This window comes from Tasmannia lanceolata, unplaced genomic scaffold (genome assembly GCF_043159265.1).
Source record: "Tasmannia lanceolata isolate RefF3 unplaced genomic scaffold, GAP_Taslan_0.1 ptg000002l, whole genome shotgun sequence".
Classification (NCBI taxonomy): domain Eukaryota; kingdom Viridiplantae; phylum Streptophyta; class Magnoliopsida; order Canellales; family Winteraceae; genus Tasmannia; species Tasmannia lanceolata.
In genome coordinates, this window is record NW_027518679.1 from 38,739,225 (window position 1) to 38,761,780 (window position 22,556).

General features: G+C 39.8%; 1 protein-coding gene across 2 annotated transcripts; it reads left to right on the forward strand.

The window, feature by feature from the left end:
- Positions 1–3,010: 3,010 nt before the first annotated feature.
- On the forward strand, positions 3,011–11,626 carry LOC143872029 (uncharacterized). Of its 2 annotated transcripts, none has more exons than XM_077376711.1 (3): positions 3,011–3,549; positions 3,986–5,242; positions 11,403–11,626. In XM_077376711.1, the coding sequence occupies exons 2-3, from the start codon at positions 3,988–3,990 to the stop codon at positions 11,420–11,422; spliced, it is 1,275 nt and encodes a 424-aa protein (XP_077232826.1). In that variant the 5' UTR covers positions 3,011–3,549; positions 3,986–3,987; the 3' UTR covers positions 11,423–11,626. The 2 variants fall into 2 exon arrangements, 1 of the variants encoding a protein (XP_077232826.1); XR_013246802.1 differs by lacking the exons at positions 3,011–3,549; positions 3,986–5,242 and adding exons at positions 8,305–8,777; positions 10,324–10,399.
- Positions 11,627–22,556: the final 10,930 nt, after the last annotated feature.

Consider the following 22,556-nt stretch of genomic DNA (forward strand, 5'->3'; position numbering starts at 1 on the left):
TTTAGAGGCAAATAATGGACAGACTTAGTTGAATAGATACTCATCTTTCGGGTAAAAGTGAAAATACTCACCTTCTCAACAGGAATCCTCGTCTTTTTCTCTTCCTCATCTCATCCGCTTTTTCTTCCCTTCTCTCACAGCCCTACTGTGGAACAAGAGGAGACGAGGTGTCTCTTTATAATTTTCCTGCAGGTGGTGATATCTCCACCCCTTTCTTTATTTTCACGTTTTTTTCTTAAGGGGTGGAGATATAATTTTGAGGTCTATGTAAAATAAGTCTTATACTTGGCTTTATCTGGGAAAACAAATCTTCTAGATTGCAAATTTGATAACGCCAAGATTAATGACGTTTGAATTTTCCAAATGCGACTGTGCCCATAATATCATTTCTATTTTTGTACTCAATTTGGTAAGACCAAATCTATCCTCATACGTGGAAAGACAACCATGACATTCAATGTTAAGTTCCGTGTGGGAATATCATTTCCATTTATAGTAGCACTCTTATATAGACCTGGCAAAACCGACCCATGCCCGGGGGTTGACCCGGCCAACCCGCAAATTTGCGGGAACGGGTCTAGGTTTTAGTGACCCGCCAAAATTTGACCCGCGGGCAACCCAACCCGCAAAAACTTGGGTTGGGCCCGGTCAACCCGCGGGCACCCGCATTTTAAAGTAATTTTTAAGAATTTATTGGAGAATGTTATCAGCTCTTGGAAAATCATCAGATGTAAATGATTTTTGGAGTATAACCTATTTTGCCTATGGCCCATCTAATGGACGGTTTGGATCATCCGATGGTGTGGGCCATACCATACCTTTAAAAAAGTGAGAGTGCCCTCAGCAGTGTTGGTAACTGTAATACCCGGTCCCAAGTATTTGGGTAATTATCCTTATCAAAGTGAACATATGATTTTTTTTTATAATGGGTGTCATTATAAAAAAATTAAGCCAAGATTAATTGTTAGAAATGGGTGTTAGTATCAAATAAAAGTTGTGAATTTTCTTTGATATGGGTAATAATATCAAATGGACTAAAGTTAAATTAGGAATCAAATATGCAATCATTTTCAATATTCAATCATAAGGTAACAATCATGTGCTATTATCATCAATGACTAAAGTTAAATTAGGAATCAAATATGCAATCATTTTCAATATTCTATCTTAAGATAGCAATCATTTCAATATTGAAAAAGAAAGAAATGTGTGGGATGTTTGGAACCTTACGAGACTACAACCTTCTTCTTTTTTTTCTCTCCACTCTCTTCCTCTCATTGGATGAAGGTTAGTTGGTTAAATTAGGAATCAAATATGCAATCATTTTCAATATTTTATCTTAAGGTAGCAATCATTTCAATATTGAAAAAGAAAGAAATGTGTAGGATGTTTGGAACCTTGCGAGGCTACAACCTTTTCTCTCCACTCTACAACCTTTTCTCTCCACTCTCTTCTCTACAACTTTCTCACCACAACCTTTTCTCTCCACTCTCTTGCCTACAACTTTTTCTCTCCACTCTCTTCTCTCATTGGATGAAGGTTAGTTGTTGTGGGCTTTAGAAAGAAGAAATATAGGTGTTGGATGTAGTTGTTGTGGGCTTTAGAAAGAAGAAATATAGGTGTTGGATGTAGTTGTTGTGGGCTTTAGAAAGAGGGAATATAGGTGGTGTTTGAGGCCATTGAGATGCTTGTAACTCTCCTACATTGGGATGCTTGTAACTCTCCTACAAGACCAAGTTCTACACCACTTTAGAACCATTGCAAAACAGTCCTAGAAGCCATTGCAAAACAGTCCTAGAAACCTCTGCAAATTGCTATTGCTGCCGGTAAATAAACTACTTTCCACCATCTTGTTGCCATAACCTTGTGTCCAAGAATCAAGGCCTACAAGACCTCATATTCCATCACATATGTCTTGAGATCAACTACGGTTGGGTGGATCTTCATCACGAATAATTGCCAAAATTCTGTAAGTTCATATTCTTGTCTTGAGATCAACTACGGTTGGGTGGATCTTCATCACGAATAATTGCCAAAATTCTGTAAGTTCATATTCTTACTCAGTCACCTTCTAGTTTCAGCTTTGCAAATTCCCTTCCTTGACAAGAACAAAAAGGAGGAAAAGAGTAGTCTTAATTAAATAAATTTGGTTGAGCAAATGGGATTGGAGTTTAGGTGCGAATAAATTTGGTTGAGCAAATGGGATTGGAGTTTAGGTGCGATGTGTTAGAAATGAGTTTTTAGAGCCGTCCTAATTTCTTTTCTTTTTAGAGGCACAATCAAATATGAAATCTTATTTAATAGGGACTGTTACACATTAGGATAGTTAAATGACCTTGGTTTACTTACTAATGTGAAGGGGAAAAAGAGGAGTTTTTGTCAACGTCAACGTCGTCCTAGAGAAAACAAAACAAAGTCAGAAATTCGTGCAAGAGGTAGGTGATCCTACCCTATGTCAGTGTATTATCAAATAATTACATTAGCTAAGTTGAAAGCTTTCTATTTCAATTTTTGCATATCTACTTTGACTTGGAACTTCTTTTGGAGAAGATTTTTACTGAACGTTTTTTTTAGTATGTCATTCTACATAGTTGAATATCATTATGCATGGTATCCTTTAGTCTTGACATGTTCTCATCCCTATACATAAAAAGCTTTATGAAGAACATGATTTAGAAAACTAGAATTCATGAAGCAACAATTTGAAAAGCACTTTGTTTACGATATGTTTTCGTAGATTTGAAATGAGGGAAGTTCCCTATGGCTTGAAGCGTTACAAATTTATGGCATGGTATTGCAAACATTAAAATTGCTTCTCTCTATAATTGCATACAGTCTTGGTATGGAATGGATTCCGCCAGTAAGGTTGATCTCTGGTGGGGATCTAGTGCCCAACCTACCAGTGGGTGAGTACACTGGACGTGATCACGTAGACCGGTCAAATTTTATCTACCCGTAAGGTTGATCTCGGGTGGCCAGTAGGGAGTCCTCTGGCTATTGATATTGTGACATTGCGCACTTTTGGACCTGTGAGTCCTGCGAACGAGTGTTCGCCTTGGGTTACGCTACTTGCCAATAAGGTTGGAAATTGGCCACAGAGAAGACTGTTATGTTTGAAAATATATTACTGTTAAGTATTTGATTTCCAAGTGGAAAAATGCAAAATCAAGTGTTTGAAAATATATATTCTTGTCATTGATTTCCAAGTGAAAAACTGCATAACCGAGTGGTTGGAACTGTTTTGTAAAAACATGTATTTTTCTTATATAGCTTATGTAGAAATGATCTTTTTAATTCTTATCAATTTCTGCATTGGCTAAATTTTATGGCATGCTACGTCTTTTCCGCACAAGTTTGTTTTTGGTTTTCCTATTAGCTGGCTTGGATTTGGAAAACCGGCTGGGCTGTTAGCTCATTATGTGGTTTAACAAATTTCAGATACAGAGGAGCGGCAGTAGATTTGCTGAGATCAGGCACTTGGATTGGAGCCTAGGAGATTTGTTCTTTATTTCATTGTTCCAATTTAGAAACCTTTGATATTTTATTAAGGTGATTGTCTTGAAATAATTATTGTTGGATTTAGACTTATGGACCTAATCTATATTTGTATTTCATTATGAGACTAAAATTTCCGCATTTATTAGTTACTCTGATTGTTGAGAATAGTTGATCGAAAAAGGAGCCTTGCATGCTTGTGGGGGCGACCCTATGGGCGTGCGGCGGCTGTCACGTGCGCCTTACCTAGAATTATGGGTTCGGGGCGTGACAGTAAAGTGGTATCAGAGCAATAGGTTTAAGAACCGGTAGGACCTTAGGCAAAGGCAAATTGTATTTTTACTACAGGACCTTAGGCAAAGGCAAATTGTATTTTTACTACTTAGGTAAAGGCAAATTGTATTTTTACAATTTTTACTACTTACCTTCCGATTAGATGTAGGTATTTTATAATCTAGAGCCTTACTAGTGTTTGCTATTGTTGGGATAGGTATGGCTCGTACCAAGAGAATGACTGACCTTGCTCGTAGCACGACCCGACTTCAGCGAAACCCTATACCGGCTCCAGTGCAGCCAAATCAGGCGCAAGAGGAGGAGCCTCCCACCCCTATCATCCATACTGCAGAGGGAGGGACTCATCAGGAAGAGCAAGGGTTACCCCGATTAGAGCGGATGATGGAGACTTTGGTTGGGGTGGTGACCCAACAGCAGCAGCAGCCTCAGCATCATCCGCCACAGGTCGAGCCTCGTCAGCAGAATAGGATGACCGAGTTTCGGAGGATGGCCAATACATTTGGAGGGACCACTGATCCTCTCGTGGCTGATGAATGGTTGCAAGAGACCGAGAAAATCTTTGAATTTCTGGGGATGGCAGCGCCGGACAAAGTAGTAGCTGCCACGTTCATGCTTAGAGGAAGTGCAGATGCTTGGTGGAAGATGGAGAAGCGTGTCAGGGGGAGCGCTATCATTGCATGGGATGAATTCTCTACAGCTTTCTATGACAAATATTTTCCTGATAGTGTGAGGATTCTTAAGGAAAATGATTTTTTCAATTTAAAGCAAGGGAACAGATCTGTCATAGATTATGAGGCAGAGTTTACGAGATTGGGGATGTTTGCACCCATATCGGTCATGGAGGACGACGGGCTTCTTGCTCGCCGTTTCCAAGACGGACTCAGGGAGCCTATCAGGCATCGAGTAAAAGATTTCCAGCTTAAAACCTATGCAGATGTGTTGAGTAAGGCTTTACAGGTTGAGGAAGGAGTCATCAGGTCCCAACAGCATAGGGACCAGCAGAAGAAGAGATTCAGGGCAGGAGGTCAGCAGGATGGCCAGATTTCAGGAGAGCCATCTAAGAGGCCTAATTCCTACCGCCAGGGAGGTGGATCACAGCAGAGGTCAGGCGACCATCGCCCGCAGCATCAGAGTGCTGGTCAGAGGTCTAGCTTGTGTGCCAAATGCAAGAAACATCATGCAGAAAAGGATTGCCCATGGATCACTGGGGCATGTTTTGAGTGTGGCCAGTTGGGTCACAAGGTAGCAGATTGTCCTCGGAAGAGAAATTTTCAGTTTTCAGGAGCACCCCCAGCAGCGCGAGTTCCGCCCACAGGAGAGAATCGGGCACCTCCAGCGGTGCGAGTCCCGCCCACAGGAGAGAATCAGGCATGGAATAAGAAGCAGAGGATCCCAAGCCGAGTCTATGCACTAACCGAGCAGGACGCTATGGCCTCTAATGCAGTGGTGACAGGTATGTCATTAGTTAGTTGTTGATATTCTTATTCATATAAATGTCTATAAAATTTCAACGTATTGCATTTTGATGTTTGCTTAGTTAATAGTGGGAATAGGTTAACCTATGTTTGCTTAGTTAATAGTGGGAATGGGTTAACCTATGACAGGTACCCTTCCAATAGCTTCGGTCTATGCATGTGTATTATTTGATTCGGGTGCCTCACATTCTTTTATATCATCCCGGTTTGTTGTGAAGCATGGATTAGTTCATGAGCCTTTAGATGTAGAGTTATGTGTAGACACACCTGTAGGAGGTAGCCTGATTACCGACAGGATTTGCAAGTCGTGTGCAGTGAAGATCGGTGACAGGGAGTTACCCGCTGATTTGGTAGTCTTGGAGATGAAGGATTTTGATGTTATTCTTGGGATGGATTGGCTGGCTGCTAATCATGCCAGCCTAGACTGTCACAGTAAGTTAGTGACTTTTCAGATGCCAGGAGAGCGAAGGTTCAGTTTTATTGGTAGTCCTGGTGGTGCGCCCACCCAAATCATTTCGGCTTGCAAGGCTAGCAGATTGTTAAGGAAGGGTTGTGAGGGATTTCTTGCCTCTATATCAGAAGTCAGTCAGGAGGCCCTCAGGCTAGAGGACATCACAATTGTACGAGACTTCCCTGATGTATTCCCTGAAGACTTGCCGGGGTTGCCTCCAGATAGAGAGATCGAATTCTCCATTGATCTTGTACCTAGCACGGGTCCCATTTCTAAGGCTCCCTATCGAATGGCTCCAGTAGAGCTTAAGGAGTTGAGTGGGCAGTTGCAAGAACTTCTTGATAAGGGGTTGATCAGACCTAGTGTTTCTCCTTGGGGTGCACCAGTGCTATTTGTGAAGAAGAAAGATGGGAGTATGCGGTTGTGCATCGATTATAGAGAGCTAAACAAGGTAACTGTGAGAAATAAGTATCCATTGCCCAGGATCGAGGATCTATTTGATCAGTTACAGGGGTCTAAAGTATTCTCTAAGATCGATCTTCGCTCGGGTTACCATCAGTTGAAGATCAAGCCAGAAGATGTGCCCAAGTCAGCTTTCAGGACTAGATATGGACACTACGAGTTCTTAGTGTTGCCATTTGGTTTGACTAACGCACCCGCGGCATTTATGGATTTGATGAATAGGGTGTTCAAGCCATTCTTAGACAGATTTGTAGTAGTGTTCATAGATGACATCCTAATCTACTCAAAGAGCCATGAAGAGCATGAAAATCACTTAAGGCAGGTGTTGCAGGTATTGAGAGCAGAGCAGCTATATGCGAAATTCAAGAAGTGTGAGTTTTGGCTTGATAGAGTGGCTTTTCTGGGGCATGTGATTTCTAAGGATGGAGTGTCTGTGGACCCCCAAAAGATTGAGGCCGTAGTGGATTGGAGCAGGCCGTCTAATGTCGCCGAAATTCGCAGTTTCTTAGGTCTGGCGGGATATTACAGGAAATTCGTAGAGGGATTTTCACGGATTGCCGTACCACTGACCCGTCTAACGCATAAGGGAACCAAGTTTGAATGGTCTGATAAGTGCGAGGAGAGCTTCCAAGAGTTGAAACGAAGGTTAGTATCGGCCCCAATCCTCACTATACCATCTGAGAGTGGAGGATTCACCATATATAGTGATGCCTCTAAGAGTGGTTTAGGTTGTGTGTTGATGCAACACGGAAAGGTAGTGGCCTATGCCTCCAGGCAGTTGAAGCCATATGAGCAGAACTATCCGACGCATGATCTAGAGTTAGCAGCAGTAGTGTTTGCATTGAAAATTTGGAGACACTACCTTTATGGGGAGCCATGTGAGGTCTTCACTGACCATAAGAGCCTAAAGTACTTGTTCACGCAAAAGGAGCTAAATATGCGTCAGAGGAGATGGCTTGAATTGCTACAGGACTATGACCTGACCATCAGCTATCATCCAGGGAAGGCTAATGTAGTAGCAGATGCTTTGAGCAGAAAGGCCCAGGGTAAGATGGCATCTTTGATAACTAATCAAAGGCAGATCATTGAGGACTTGAGGAGGTTGAGTATTGAGGTAAGACAGCACGAGCCTGGTCTGCAAATTGCGAACCTGAGAGTTCAGCCCACTTTGTTAGAGAGAATAAAGATTTCTCAGAGTACTGATGAGAGACTCCATAAGATCAGGGCAGAAGTTGAGGCAGGATCCCAATTAGATTTTCGAGTCCATAAGGATGGGTCCTTGAGGTTCGGAACTCGGTTGTGTGTGCCTGCTGATGCGGATCTCAAGAGGGAGATTATGGATGAGGCCCATAGTTCTACTTATTCAGTGCACCCTGGAAGCACCAAAATGTACAGGGACCTCAGAGAAATTTTCTGGTGGAATAACATGAAGCGAGAGATTGCAGAGTTTGTGGCTCGTTGTATAATCTGCCAGCAGGTCAAGATAGAGCATCAGAGACCTGCCGGGAAGTTAGAGCCCCTCCCTATTCCAGAGTGGAAATGGGAGCACATCACTATGGATTTTGTGACCGGTTTGCCAAAGACATTGAAGAAAAATGATGCCATTTGGGTTATAGTCGACAGGTTGACTAAGTCGGCTCACTTCTTGGCTTATAGAGTGGGTTCGACATTGGATCAGATGGCAGAGTGGTACTTGGAGGAGATTGTCAGGCTACATGGAGTGCCAGTGTCGATTGTGTCTGACAGAGACCCAAGGTTCGTGTCTCAGTTCTGGAGGAGTTTCCATAAGGCTTTGGGAACTAGGTTGAACTTCAGTACAGCGTATCATCCACAAACCGATGGCCAGTCAGAACGGACGATCCAGATATTGGAAGACATGCTGAGAGCATGTGCCTTGGATTTTAGAGGTTCTTGGGATCGGCAGTTACCTTTGGTGGAGTTCGCATACAACAATAGCTACCAATCCAGCATTCAGATGGCCCCTTATGAGGCCCTCTATGGTAGAAAGTGCAGGTCTCCCATCCATTGGGATGAGGTTGGTGAGAGGCAGATTTTGGGCCCGGAGCTAGTGCATCAGGCAGAAGAAAAGGTTCAATTGATCAGAGAGCGTCTCCGAGCAACACAAAGCAGGCAGAAGAGCTACGCTGATGTCAGGAGGCGTGAGCTTGAATTTGAAGTTGGAGATCGTGTTTTCTTGAGGGTGTCTCCCACTAAAGGAGTGGTCAGATTTGGCATTAGAGGAAAGTTGAATCCCAAGTATGTTGGGCCATACGAAATTCTTAAAAGGGTCGGGACAGTTGCCTATCGCCTTGCACTACCACCCAGTTTGGCTGGGGTGCATAATGTCTTCCATGTCTCTATGCTGAGGAAGTATGTTCCGGACCCGGACCGTGTAGTAGAATTGGCCCCTTTGCAACTCAGAGAGGATATGTCATATGAGGAACACCCGGTGCGTATCGTTGATCGAAAGGACCAAGTTCTTAGAAAACGCACCATTCCCTATGTCAAGGTACAGTGGAGAAATCACTCTGAGCGAGAGGCAACTTGGGAGCTTGAGGAGGAGATGCAGGAAAAGTACCCCCAGCTTTTTCAAGCACCAGGTATGTGAAATTCGAGGACGAAATTCTTTTTAGGGGGGTATGATGTAATACCCGGTCCCAAGTATTTGGGTAATTATCCTTATCAAAGTGAACATATGATTTTTTTTTATAATGGGTGTCATTATAAAAAAATTAAGCCAAGATTAATTGTTAGAAATGGGTGTTAGTATCAAATAAAAGTTGTGAATTTTCTTTGATATGGGTAATAATATCAAATGGACTAAAGTTAAATTAGGAATCAAATATGCAATCATTTTCAATATTCAATCATAAGGTAACAATCATGTGCTATTATCATCAATGACTAAAGTTAAATTAGGAATCAAATATGCAATCATTTTCAATATTCTATCTTAAGATAGCAATCATTTCAATATTGAAAAAGAAAGAAATGTGTGGGATGTTTGGAACCTTACGAGACTACAACCTTCTTCTTTTTTTTTCTCTCCACTCTCTTCCTCTCATTGGATGAAGGTTAGTTGGTTAAATTAGGAATCAAATATGCAATCATTTTCAATATTTTATCTTAAGGTAGCAATCATTTCAATATTGAAAAAGAAAGAAATGTGTAGGATGTTTGGAACCTTGCGAGGCTACAACCTTTTCTCTCCACTCTACAACCTTTTCTCTCCACTCTCTTCTCTACAACTTTCTCACCACAACCTTTTCTCTCCACTCTCTTGCCTACAACTTTTTCTCTCCACTCTCTTCTCTCATTGGATGAAGGTTAGTTGTTGTGGGCTTTAGAAAGAAGAAATATAGGTGTTGGATGTAGTTGTTGTGGGCTTTAGAAAGAAGAAATATAGGTGTTGGATGTAGTTGTTGTGGGCTTTAGAAAGAGGGAATATAGGTGGTGTTTGAGGCCATTGAGATGCTTGTAACTCTCCTACATTGGGATGCTTGTAACTCTCCTACAAGACCAAGTTCTACACCACTTTAGAACCATTGCAAAACAGTCCTAGAAGCCATTGCAAAACAGTCCTAGAAACCTCTGCAAATTGCTATTGCTGCCGGTAAATAAACTACTTTCCACCATCTTGTTGCCATAACCTTGTGTCCAAGAATCAAGGCCTACAAGACCTCATATTCCATCACATATGTCTTGAGATCAACTACGGTTGGGTGGATCTTCATCACGAATAATTGCCAAAATTCTGTAAGTTCATATTCTTGTCTTGAGATCAACTACGGTTGGGTGGATCTTCATCACGAATAATTGCCAAAATTCTGTAAGTTCATATTCTTACTCAGTCACCTTCTAGTTTCAGCTTTGCAAATTCCCTTCCTTGACAAGAACAAAAAGGAGGAAAAGAGTAGTCTTAATTAAATAAATTTGGTTGAGCAAATGGGATTGGAGTTTAGGTGCGAATAAATTTGGTTGAGCAAATGGGATTGGAGTTTAGGTGCGATGTGTTAGAAATGAGTTTTTAGAGCCGTCCTAATTTCTTTTCTTTTTAGAGGCACAATCAAATATGAAATCTTATTTAATAGGGACTGTTACACATTAGGATAGTTAAATGACCTTGGTTTACTTACTAATGTGAAGGGGAAAAAGAGGAGTTTTTGTCAACGTCAACGTCGTCCTAGAGAAAACAAAACAAAGTCAGAAATTCGTGCAAGAGGTAGGTGATCCTACCCTATGTCAGTGTATTATCAAATAATTACATTAGCTAAGTTGAAAGCTTTCTATTTCAATTTTTGCATATCTACTTTGACTTGGAACTTCTTTTGGAGAAGATTTTTACTGAACGTTTTTTTTAGTATGTCATTCTACATAGTTGAATATCATTATGCATGGTATCCTTTAGTCTTGACATGTTCTCATCCCTATACATAAAAAGCTTTATGAAGAACATGATTTAGAAAACTAGAATTCATGAAGCAACAATTTGAAAAGCACTTTGTTTACGATATGTTTTCGTAGATTTGAAATGAGGGAAGTTCCCTATGGCTTGAAGCGTTACAAATTTATGGCATGGTATTGCAAACATTAAAATTGCTTCTCTCTATAATTGCATACAGTCTTGGTATGGAATGGATTCCGCCAGTAAGGTTGATCTCTGGTGGGGATCTAGTGCCCAACCTACCAGTGGGTGAGTACACTGGACGTGATCACGTAGACCGGTCAAATTTTATCTACCCGTAAGGTTGATCTCGGGCGGCCAGTAGGGAGTCCTCTGGCTATTGATATTGTGACATTGCGCACTTTTGGACCTGTGAGTCCTGCGAACGAGTGTTCGCCTTGGGTTACGCTACTTGCCAATAAGGTTGGAAATTGGCCACAGAGAAGACTGTTATGTTTGAAAATATATTACTGTTAAGTATTTGATTTCCAAGTGGAAAAATGCAAAATCAAGTGTTTGAAAATATATATTCTTGTCATTGATTTCCAAGTGAAAAACTGCATAACCGAGTGGTTGGAACTGTTTTGTAAAAACATGTATTTTTCTTATATAGCTTATGTAGAAATGATCTTTTTAATTCTTATCAATTTCTGCATTGGCTAAATTTTATGGCATGCTACGTCTTTTCCGCACAAGTTTGTTTTTGGTTTTCCTATTAGCTGGCTTGGATTTGGAAAACCGGCTGGGCTGTTAGCTCATTATGTGGTTTAACAAATTTCAGATACAGAGGAGCGGCAGTAGATTTGCTGAGATCAGGCACTTGGATTGGAGCCTAGGAGATTTGTTCTTTATTTCATTGTTCCAATTTAGAAACCTTTGATATTTTATTAAGGTGATTGTCTTGAAATAATTATTGTTGGATTTAGACTTATGGACCTAATCTATATTTGTATTTCATTATGAGACTAAAATTTCCGCATTTATTAGTTACTCTGATTGTTGAGAATAGTTGATCGAAAAAGGAGCCTTGCATGCTTGTGGGGGCGACCCTATGGGCGTGCGGCGGCTGTCACGTGCGCCTTACCTAGAATTATGGGTTCGGGGCGTGACAGTAACATTTCGTTTTTTTTTTTTTTTTAACGCTGTGCAAAGATGCGGACAGAGGGCGAAGGTTTCTAGCAAAAGAAAAAGTAAAAAAAACGTAATCATTACACAAAAGAAAAGTAAATAAGTGAGTTATAAAGTTTTTGATGAAAAATTACGGATAAATGGTTATGTAATTATTAAATAACGAGAAAAATACGACAAACATGTGTAGAGTTATTACAATTACGGGAAAAACTTGGGTGCGGTCAAATCACGTCAAATAGGAGAATTTAAATCCCATATTATATTTGCTTATAATTGCGGGTGACCCGCGGGTTAACCCGGCCCACCCGCGGGCCGCGCGGGTCATCAAATTTCTGACCCGCAAAAATGCGGGTCACCAAAATTCTGACCCGCACCCGCACCACCCGCGGGTTGACCCGGCCCGACCCACCCGTTTGCCAGGTCTACTCTTATAAGAGGAACAAAGTGGGCCCACCACATCTAACGCATGATGTGTAAAATTGTGGGCACCACCATGTACATGGGCTCCTGTGGTCATTGCACCTACAGACCGTATCCATGGGCGCGATTGAGTCCCAGTTAAACTAGGAAATGGACAGACTTCATTGAATGGCTGATAAATCCCTGTCGTTTTTTCTTCCTCATTCCGCATCTCGTTTTCTCCCACTCTCTTAGTCCGAATCTCAAACAAGAGAAGAGGTGGAGGTGTACTTTTATTGCAGTCTTATGGGAAGTGATATTTCCACTCCCGCCGCTCATATTCACGCTTTTAGTTACGGACAAACAATACAGGTGGAGATATAATTTTTCCTTATAATGAAAGTATTGGACAGTAATTAATGTGCAGTAACTCACCTCCTTGTTTTTCATGGAAGTTACAAACCAGATTCAGAAAAGGATTTTGCTAGCGAAGAGTCCTAAGGGAATATTTTGATGTAGGTAAAGTTTTCATCAGATAGAACTTTCCTCAATCAATTCTAGAGAGTTAAAGGACGTGAGCCAAACATTTTTTTTTTTGATGACATAGGGTATCCTCATCCCTTTTTTGGGTGGGACTAATCCCTATGGATGCATGCAATCACCCGTAAACTACGTGCATCGGGTAACTATGAGTGGGACATGAGCCAAACATTAAGATTTAAAAGTCTTGAAAATTGAAGTATGTGAACCAGACCACAGAATTTATTCCAAAAAAAAATAGAAAAAACCTTGTTGGGAAGTTTTACTTTCCAAGAAAGAATATTACCTACATCCAAACATGCACTAAGGGTTGGTTTTGATGCCTGAAATGGGTGCACGAAGATGAAGTTTTAATACACCTGGCAGGATGAGAGAGCTTCCACATGGAGAAGAAAACGCTTTTTCTAGTAACGCCGAATGAGAGTAATGAGAACTATTTATCTGATTTTGTATCACTTATCTTCTTACTAACTCTTACCTAGTTAAAAAATGAATATTATCTTGGAATCTTACCATTACCTATGAATCTTACCAATTTTGTAGCTAAGAAGGAGATTTATCTAGGACTCTTATTGAGTAGGAAAGTTGCTGATCACATATTAGGATTTAATAAAGTTTAAATTTTCTATTTTGAAGAAAATGAAAAATTATCTATTTCTCTCCATATTCTCTAGTGTTCTTCCCTAGACATGGGAATATTTGAGTCTCTTTTTCAAGCGTCGCATAAAGGAATTAAAGTTTCTCGAAAATTGTGTTATCTTGGAGAAAACGACTTCAGAAGGGTTTGACTCTTTTCGTCAAGATGGCATTGTACAATGAAAGTTTGCCATATGCGAACTAGATGTCTACTAAATTTTTTATTGCAATTTTTAAAATCATAGAGTAATTTTTTTGTATTTTTTTCTGGTTTTTGCCATATGCCAATCCAAAACCAACGCGACCCTATTTCAAAATTCAGGTTAGATGGGTTGGATTAGGGTCGAGAGATTTAGAGGCGGGTTAGTTATGGTTGACCCTTCACAATTGGCTGGGGTTAGGGTTGATATAATGCTATATAGGTTTTGGCTAGAGTTGAGGTAATTGCCTCTTATTGTTGATATTAAAAGTGAATTTTTAGTGGGTGATCTCTGGGTCAAATATCTCTTTTAGAAATCAGGCTAGATGGGTTGCCTTCTATTGTTATAGATTATAGAGCATCAATTATTAGAGTTGCTACTGTACTCAAAATTAGAAAATTGAAATAAAAGATTTATACGAGGCATAAATGAGATCTAGTTAATAATTAACTATTAATTAATGTTATTATTTACAAATAAAATTTACTTAAAATAATCCTATAGATAAGTAAAGAATAATGCACATTTCACCCAAAGAGGCCCTAGTACTCTTAGCATTGATTTGCACTTGTATAGAGCTTTTATTACTTAGATAAGGGAAAAATACACATACACCCCCTCAACTTTCTAACATTTTCAACGATAACCTTGACTTTTCAAAGTTATCAATGACACCCCATGACTTTTCACCGTCCATGAAGTAGACCCCCTGACTTTTCACCCAATAGTTAAAAATTCATCAAAGACACCCCCTGACAATTTCTTCTTTCCCATCCACCCCGTCACGTAACAAGCATTATCGAAAACTAAGGATGTGTCATTGATGACTTCAGAAAGTCAGGGTTATCGTTGAAAATGTCCTAAAGTTGAGGGGGTGTATCAGTATTTTTCCCTTGAAATAATGCAAAAATAAAAACAAAGAAATCTATCTATTCCAAATATAGAAGAGGACAAAAGTTTAGACTCATACATCTTTTTCCTTTCACACCCAATCCATTCAACACGTTAATCCCGTCAATTCAAATTTATATGTAAGCAACAAGAAAAGGAAAAAGGCAATGGTATTTTCATCTTCAACCTTCTCTCACTTACTCAATTTCAATTCTCTGGGCTTCAATTAATTAGCTAGAATGAATGAATGAACTTTTAGAGAGCAGTGAAAGGATAAAAAATGATGGCAAGCCCAATTGTGTTTATATTATATTATATTATTAAAGGAATGTGATATTTCTACCCTTTTTTCATTTTCATGCTTTTTGACAAACAAAAGGGGTGAAGATAGGATTTACTCTCATATAAGCTTGCTTAGAATGAAGGGAAAAATACACTTAGACCCCCTGTGGTTTTTGACACATTCAACTTAACCCCAAAAGTTTAAAAAGTTACAAGTAGACACCATGTGGTTTCATTGGGTTTTTTTAACTGGACGGAGCTGACTGCGGGGAGGAATACCAAAATGCCCTCGTCCTCCCCAACTGAAAATTAGGGTTTTCATAATTGAAAACTAAAAATTGGTTTTTTTTTTAAAACCCTTGTTTATTTATCAACATAAACCCTCCATTTAGGAGTTTTATTTGTCTTCATTCACATCATTATAATGATTTGCACAAAAACCCTAATGTAATAGGGCTATATTTTTTTGTTTTTATCAATATTTTTTTTTCTTGAAATGTGGGTTTGATGTAGCCATGGGGTGGGGTTAGATTGTCTGTAGTGGAGGTGACGGCGGTTGCCGGAGATGGCGACGGCGGCGGTGGCCGGAGGGGTGTACTTGTCACGTTTTGAAACCACAGGGGGTCTACTTGTAACTTTTTAAACTTTTGGGGTTAAGTTGAATGTGTTAGAAACCACAGGGCGTAAGTGTATTTTCCCTAGAATGAAAGTACTAGAAGGTTATTGAAGCGGATCTGGATCTCTTGGATCGTTTGAAGAGGCTAAAAGATGTACTCTCCACCGAAAACCGCCCTCTGAGTCAAAAGCCGGCAATTTTGGTATGAAATGCAACGTGTATACCTGGAAACTCCCTTTTTAGATTCGACAAACCCGGAAGATAGAATTCGAAGGTTGAAGACGAGTAAGGAAAATGATCCCTTGAGCCGGCCAGAATCTGTCCCATGCCAAAATGGCAGCCTGATTTTTCACCAATAAGGAAACAAAGCTTTTCTAAACATCGATGAAAGCCTAGAGAAAAGGAAAAAAAAAACAAAAACGAGCGCGACAAAACAAACTCAGAAACAAAAACCGTGGCTTGATTTTTCACCAAAAAAGAAACAAACTATTCCTCAACATTGACGAAAGCCTTAAAAAGGAAACTAAATAAACGAGCGGGACAAACCAAAATCAGAAACAAAAGCTCTCGCCTTTGGCCAACGAGATCAAAATACTCAGACCTCGGACTACCCTGGAATACCTTTTTGCAAAAAAAACCCTCACACCACTTCTCAGTGTTATCTTGGTATCGATACCAACCAAAATAACAACTCGGTGTTATCCTAATAATGATGACAACTAAGATAACAACTACTTATCTATGGTACCTGTTGAGAAAATCCGCCAGGCAAATTCGATCCGATTGTGCGAGTAAATAGAAAAGTAGAAAATAAAACAAGGCACAAGATGAACACCAAGATTATACGTGGTTCAACCAAGCCTACATCAGGGGCAAGAACACGATCTTCCACTATCAGAAAACAATATAGAAGGATTACAATGGATTAAACCCAAAACCCAGAAACCCACAGCCCTTTCCTTACCCTCTCAACCAAGACCGTACACACAAGAGATAACCCGACAAAAAATCCCAAGAGAAAACATGCAACCCTTTCCAAATCAGATCATGCCATCAATTTGGGACCATCATAGATTATATGCATGTAGATTTTATTTACTCACTGAAAAAGACTAAAATGTCCTTATATGTGGAAAGACAAAAATTACATTGTAAAAGGACCAAAACACCCATGACACTGTTTGGATGCAGATAGTTACCTTGTAAATTGGTGGTGCAAGTAGTCAATAGGGAGGAGACTAACATTTGTAATGTTTGATCTACCAAGGATTTACCTGGTAGAATAGTGATGAGTAGTGTTTGGTTGCCAATCTCGTAAGAGTAATGGGAGGGGGTGTCATTACCATTATATAGAAAGAGGAGAGAGAGGGAAGAGAGAGAAAGAGAAAAAGAGAAAAAAATCAATATGATACTTGAGAAATTCTTCCTTTTTTTTAGGAGGATGGCATGGAAGGTATAAGTAGGGAACATGGGTGCCACATAGCCCGACTCGCATCAAAACCTGACAGTTTTAAATTTTTTTTACCATTTTTCTATTTTGGTTTTTTAGAACATAAAAACCTAAAGAGGAAAGATATTACCATAACCAGGTCAGCGCAACCTAACACAATTCCACCCAACTGGAATTGGGAAATCGGGTCGGGTCAGGTCGGGTTCGGGTTGAGATTTTAAATTTCTGGGTTGGGTCATGCTAGCCTTAATTGGCTTGATAATCAGTTTAGGGCATGGGTTGACAGTTTAGAGTTTATGGTTGGATTCAAGTAGGCTTCAACTAGATCCAACCCGACCCGAGTTGCACCCATAACCAAAACATGAGGCAAAATGGTGGGCCCCACTTGATTCATAGGTTTGAATGGAGTTGGCGGGACCCACCCTATCAAAACATATCATTGAGCATCACGTATATTTTGGTCTTTCGATAAGGTAATTTCAATCTTTTCACATTTAAGGACATTTTGGTCTTTTGCAATTCAAAAAGGAAAAACAAATCTACTGTGAGTATTTCGGTCACAAATGGATGGCATGACTTGATTTGCAAAATTGAATCAAACTTGATGACTCCATTTGTAAATTGTCAACTAGAAGACTCTTTTTGCAAATTAAGCAGAGGACTCCTTTTGCACGAGGCCTTAATTTTTGGTTCCACATGGGAAACTTCCACAATAGGGGATATCTGCCCATATCCAAACTTTCCTTAATAACCCCTCTTTTTATAACGACACCACCAACAAAATTTGTAGCCCAGTTTTTTTTATATAGACACCCATTTAGAAAATAAATTTTATTACGGTGGGGCCGGGTATCACAAATCCACTCCATAGGATGATCCAAACCGGCCATTTGTTGGGCCACAACGTGAATAGGTTGTGCCCCAAAAATCATTTACATACTATGATCCTAACCATCCCATGGTGTTAGGATTAACAACGCAACAGGATAACGATATGCAAACGATAAACGGAAAATTTCACACATGTAGAACACACAGATTTACATGGTTCACCCTGTATGGTATGGGCAGGGGCAGAGCCAGGAATTTTCTCCAAGGGGGGCAAATAATAGTTGTTATAAATAATCAAAAAAATTAATATATAGTAAAATATTAAATTCACACAAACTTCAATTCAAATTACTTTCAATGTAAAAAAACATTTATATTTTTTTGCCTACAGAAAATTTGCTCAATTTTATTCAGCCATTTTTCATGTTTTGATGTATTATAGTTATGAAGATCAGATTTGCGAATTATTAGGTGAGACGAATGCTACTAGCACATATTTATGAAGTGGTTTGAAGGGTATTAAGAAAAGGGCAGTGATAAATTCACCCCTTTCTAGGATGAATTCACCCCGTATTTTTCAAAATGGACTGTACAGCCAACAGCAAAGGATGATCCAAACCGCCCATTTGATGGGCCACAACGTAAATACGTTGTGCCCCAAAAATCATTTCCGTAGGATGATTCTAACCCTCCGGTCTAAAGAGGGACTCACATTATGGAAACTTACATAGATCGGACGGTTGGGATCATCCTATGGAAATGATTTTTGGGGCGCAACCTATTTACGTTGTGGCCCGTCAAATGGACGGTTTGGATCATCCTTTAGTGTGGGGCTGTGGGTTGTACAGTCCATTTTCAAAAATATGGGGTGAATTCATCCTAGAATGGGGTGAATTTATCACCGCCCTTAAGAAAATTGCATGTATTTCTCCATTTAACACGTATATCTATTCTTAGTACAATGTACTAGTTTTTCTTAATAAATTATAACTAAATAGTGGGCCCCACTACAGACATGTGTTTGGGTGGAGATGGTGCGCCACACATGATGAAAACATGGTATGAAATGATGGGGCCCATCCAAACTATGCATAAGGTGGAAAAATATTCCACAATAGGAAAAATTCCAAAACTGTGGCCAATAATCAGGTTTAGACTCGAATCAAATTTCGAAATTTGTTGGGTATCAATTTAGGATGGTACCAAGATCATGTGGCCACCGGATGTTGTTTTTACAAGATCAGTGGTCTTGATTTCATGTACAACTATATCCCTCTTTATACCCTTTTTTCTCTACCGTTGATTATAATAAGGGAAATGTTATTAGCACTACTGTATTTTGATGATCGCACTGCTCACTTTATAAAAAGTGACTTTGGAGCAAGGTTTTAAATTTCGGTTTCGGTACCTATTTCGGAACCCACCGAAATTTGGTATTAAGCTTCAAAATTTGGGACTGAAATTTCAAAATTTTGGAACATTTTTTTTTTAAAATGCCATTTTCTCGAAATTTCGAACCGAAATTACATAAATTTGAGACCGAAATTCCAAGATTTCGGCCGAAATTTGGTATTTCGCGAAATATCAAATTTCAGAAAATTTTGGTTTCGGTCCCCCCTGAAATCCAAAATTTCGGACCGTATTTTTAGCCGACGGAGTAGATAACTATCTACGCGATCGACTAGAAACACTTTTCTATCTCTCTATCTCAAACACTTGACACCATATGTGTGTGTGTGTGTGTGTGTGTGTGAGAGAGAGAGAGAGAGAGAGAGAGAGAGAGAGAGAGAGAGAGAGAGAGAGAGAGATGGTTTGAATCATTATTCGGATCCCCCCTTTCCATTGCTTCAAACTGTTTATCTAGAACCGTCACGAGTTTTTAAGCGTCTATATGGATTGACTTGAAATTAGAATGTTGGTTATTTGTCGTTTTCTAGGCAGTTGCGTGGGTGGCTAGGATCATCACATGCACGTGACTTTTAGGCTACTGTCATCCATTGTAAACCCAATTGCAGTTGCGTGGGTGTAGACACCCCATTTTGACCGTGCCCTAAACCCTCCAATTTTATGCAAAACCCCATCAAATGAATGAATTATGGCATCAAATTTCATACCAAGCTAGCTTAGGATCCCATCTAGGTCCCTACAAAATTTTGTCGAATTCCGAGCGCGTTTGCCTAGCGAACGAGCTGAGAGAGAACCATAGTGTAAACCAGAAAAGGAGGGCGAATTATCCTGAACAGGGCCGAGCTTGGGCCATATGAGACGCATGAAACCGCACGCTCATCAAAGTGTCGCGCGCTCATCAAAAAGCCGCGCGCCTTATCAATTTTTTGTGCCAATATCATTTCGAAATTTGTCTATAAATGCAAAGCTAAAGCTCGTTTAAAAAAAAAAAAAGAAGAGAAATTTTCAGATCTGAAATCTGAGAGAGAGAGAGAGAGAGAGAGAGAGAGAGAGAGAGAGAGAGAGAGAGAGAGAGAGAGAGAGAGAGGAGGTCTGTGCCTAAACCCTACCTCTAACCTTTTTGCATCTTCTCCGGCTAGATCTGCAAAAGTTCCGGCAAACCTCTGACCGAATCATCTTCTCCGAGAGAGATTCGAGATCCGAGAGAAAGAGTAGAGATCGATGGAGGAGAGACCAGATCTGAAGTGAGAAAGTGGTCTTAGAGAATGGGAGAAAAGGGGAGAGGCACAAGGAGCAGCAGAGAGATCGAGAGAGAGAACTCAAGTTTTTGGAGCCCTTTTCTTTCTTCTCCGGTGGGATTCCAAGCCCCGAAATTCAGATCTGAGATTTGGAAGAGCAGACAGAGAGAGAGGGTAAAGAAAGATTGGAATCGCCTTCTTCATCTTCTTCGGCAATTTTTGCCGAAATCCGGTGGAAATTATCTCAACTCTAACATCATTGCTACCATTATAGGCACCATTACCTTCAATAGATTTAGCTATTTTCACTTTAGAAACCCTAAAATGAGGTCCTAAACCTTAGATCTATGCTTTTTTCTCCTTACAAACCCTAATCCAAAGCTTAGAAACTTTAGATTTGAGCCATTACATGAATTTCTACTTTCTAATCCTTTTGATCTAACCTTCTTCAATATATCTCCTCGTCAGATCTAAACCTATTCCGCACTATTATCGTTTTTAGAATCTGTTTGGCGGCCATGTCTCTAGCAGATCGTCATTTATTCCAGTCATATTCCAGTGATCCAGCCTGAGTTCCGGCCACGGCCATTTTTTTTTTCACCATTAAACCCTTATCTCAGCTCCATCATTTGCAACACCGAAGAGAAGAGTCTTGCTAATCTTGATTAGAAGAATTAGTGTTTCTGAAACAAAAGGGCATCTGAAAGCAGAGAAAAATTCAAAGAAATTGCATAGATTAGAGGTATATTAAAAAATCAGGGGGCGATAAGCTAGGGTTTTGGTGGAGCAAAGAGGTGAGAAGAGAAAAAACTCTAGAATTTCTTGAAGAAAAGATCGGAGAGTGAGAAAGAAAGGAGTTCAACAATTGATTCGCCGACCTCAGCAAACTTAGGCGAAATTCCGTTTCTACCGGTCATCATCTCCGGCCACGCATAGCCAGATCCGATCGTCGCATACAACAATGAGAAAGTATTTTGCATCTTTGAACCTTCTTTTCATCAGTTACACAGGTAATACTCCTATCCATTCCTAATTCTAGAGCTGTGATCAACTGTTGATTCCTGTTTTAATGCTCTTCTTTGAATGGTGTTGATTGAATGATCAGATTTCATTATAATTTGCCTAAGCCTTGAATTTCAGGCTATTATCATAATTAGTAGTTTTGACTGAAGCTTTGATTTAAATTTGGACATTTTGAGATTAAAAGCTGATTGAATCTTGATTTGTTTTAGTTGGAGTGCATTCAGTTTGCAAATGTGGTGATATCTCCATCCCTTTCTTTATTTTCACGCTTTTTTCTTAAGGGGTGGAGATATAATTTTGAGGTCTATGTAAAATTAGCTTTATTTGGGAAAACAAATCTCCTAGATTGCAAATTTGATAACGCCAAGATTAATGACGTTTGAATTTTCCAAATGCGACTGTGCCCATAATATCATTTCTATTTTTGTACTCAATTTGGTAAGACCAAATCTATCCTTATACGTGGAAAGACAACCATGACATTCAATGTTAAGTTCCGTGTGGGAATATCATTTCTATTTTGGAAGAATTGTCAACTGGTGACACAAAAATGCCAAAATAGTGAATGGGTGACACTCTTTTAAAAGTTTGTGAACGGAGGTCATTTTACTTTTTCTGACATGGCCTTTTACATAAATACCCTTCAGGAAGAAAATCCCATTGTTTTTACTTCTCTTCGTTTTTAACTGTACAGAGGCTTCTTTTTTTTTTTTTTTTTTACTTTTACTCTCTCCATTTTCATTTTAACCACCTGAAACCCATCTTCTCCGGCGTGAGGTGTGACCGGCGTGAGGATCTCTCCTTTTTCTCTGGAGTGGGGCGGTTTCCTGCACTATTTCGAACTTCTCTCCTCCGTTATCAACTGTATTCCGACGAGGCCTTCATTTTTTCCGGCGAGGGCTTCATTATTCCGGCGAGGGCTTCATTTTTCCGGCGAGGCATTCATTTTTTCTGGCGTGGGCTTCAAAACAGAATATGATGTGTGTTTGTGTTTGTGAACAGAATATGATGTGTGTTTGAAGTTGAAATATGTATTTTTACAGGTTAAGTACACAGCTTTCTATGGTCCAATGTTGTGTTTATGAGAGCAGAACCTTTATCTCTCCTGAAAAATGGTTGTTGACCCTTTTTTGGGTTGGTAACCCACATTCGAAGGTCAATCACCCAAAAAAAAGGAGATTGGTAAGCCTAAATTTAGATTCCAGAATCTTTATCTCCCATGGAAAATGGTTGGTGACCCTTTTTTTGGTTGGTAACCCACCTTCGAAGGTCAATCACCCAAAAAATGGGA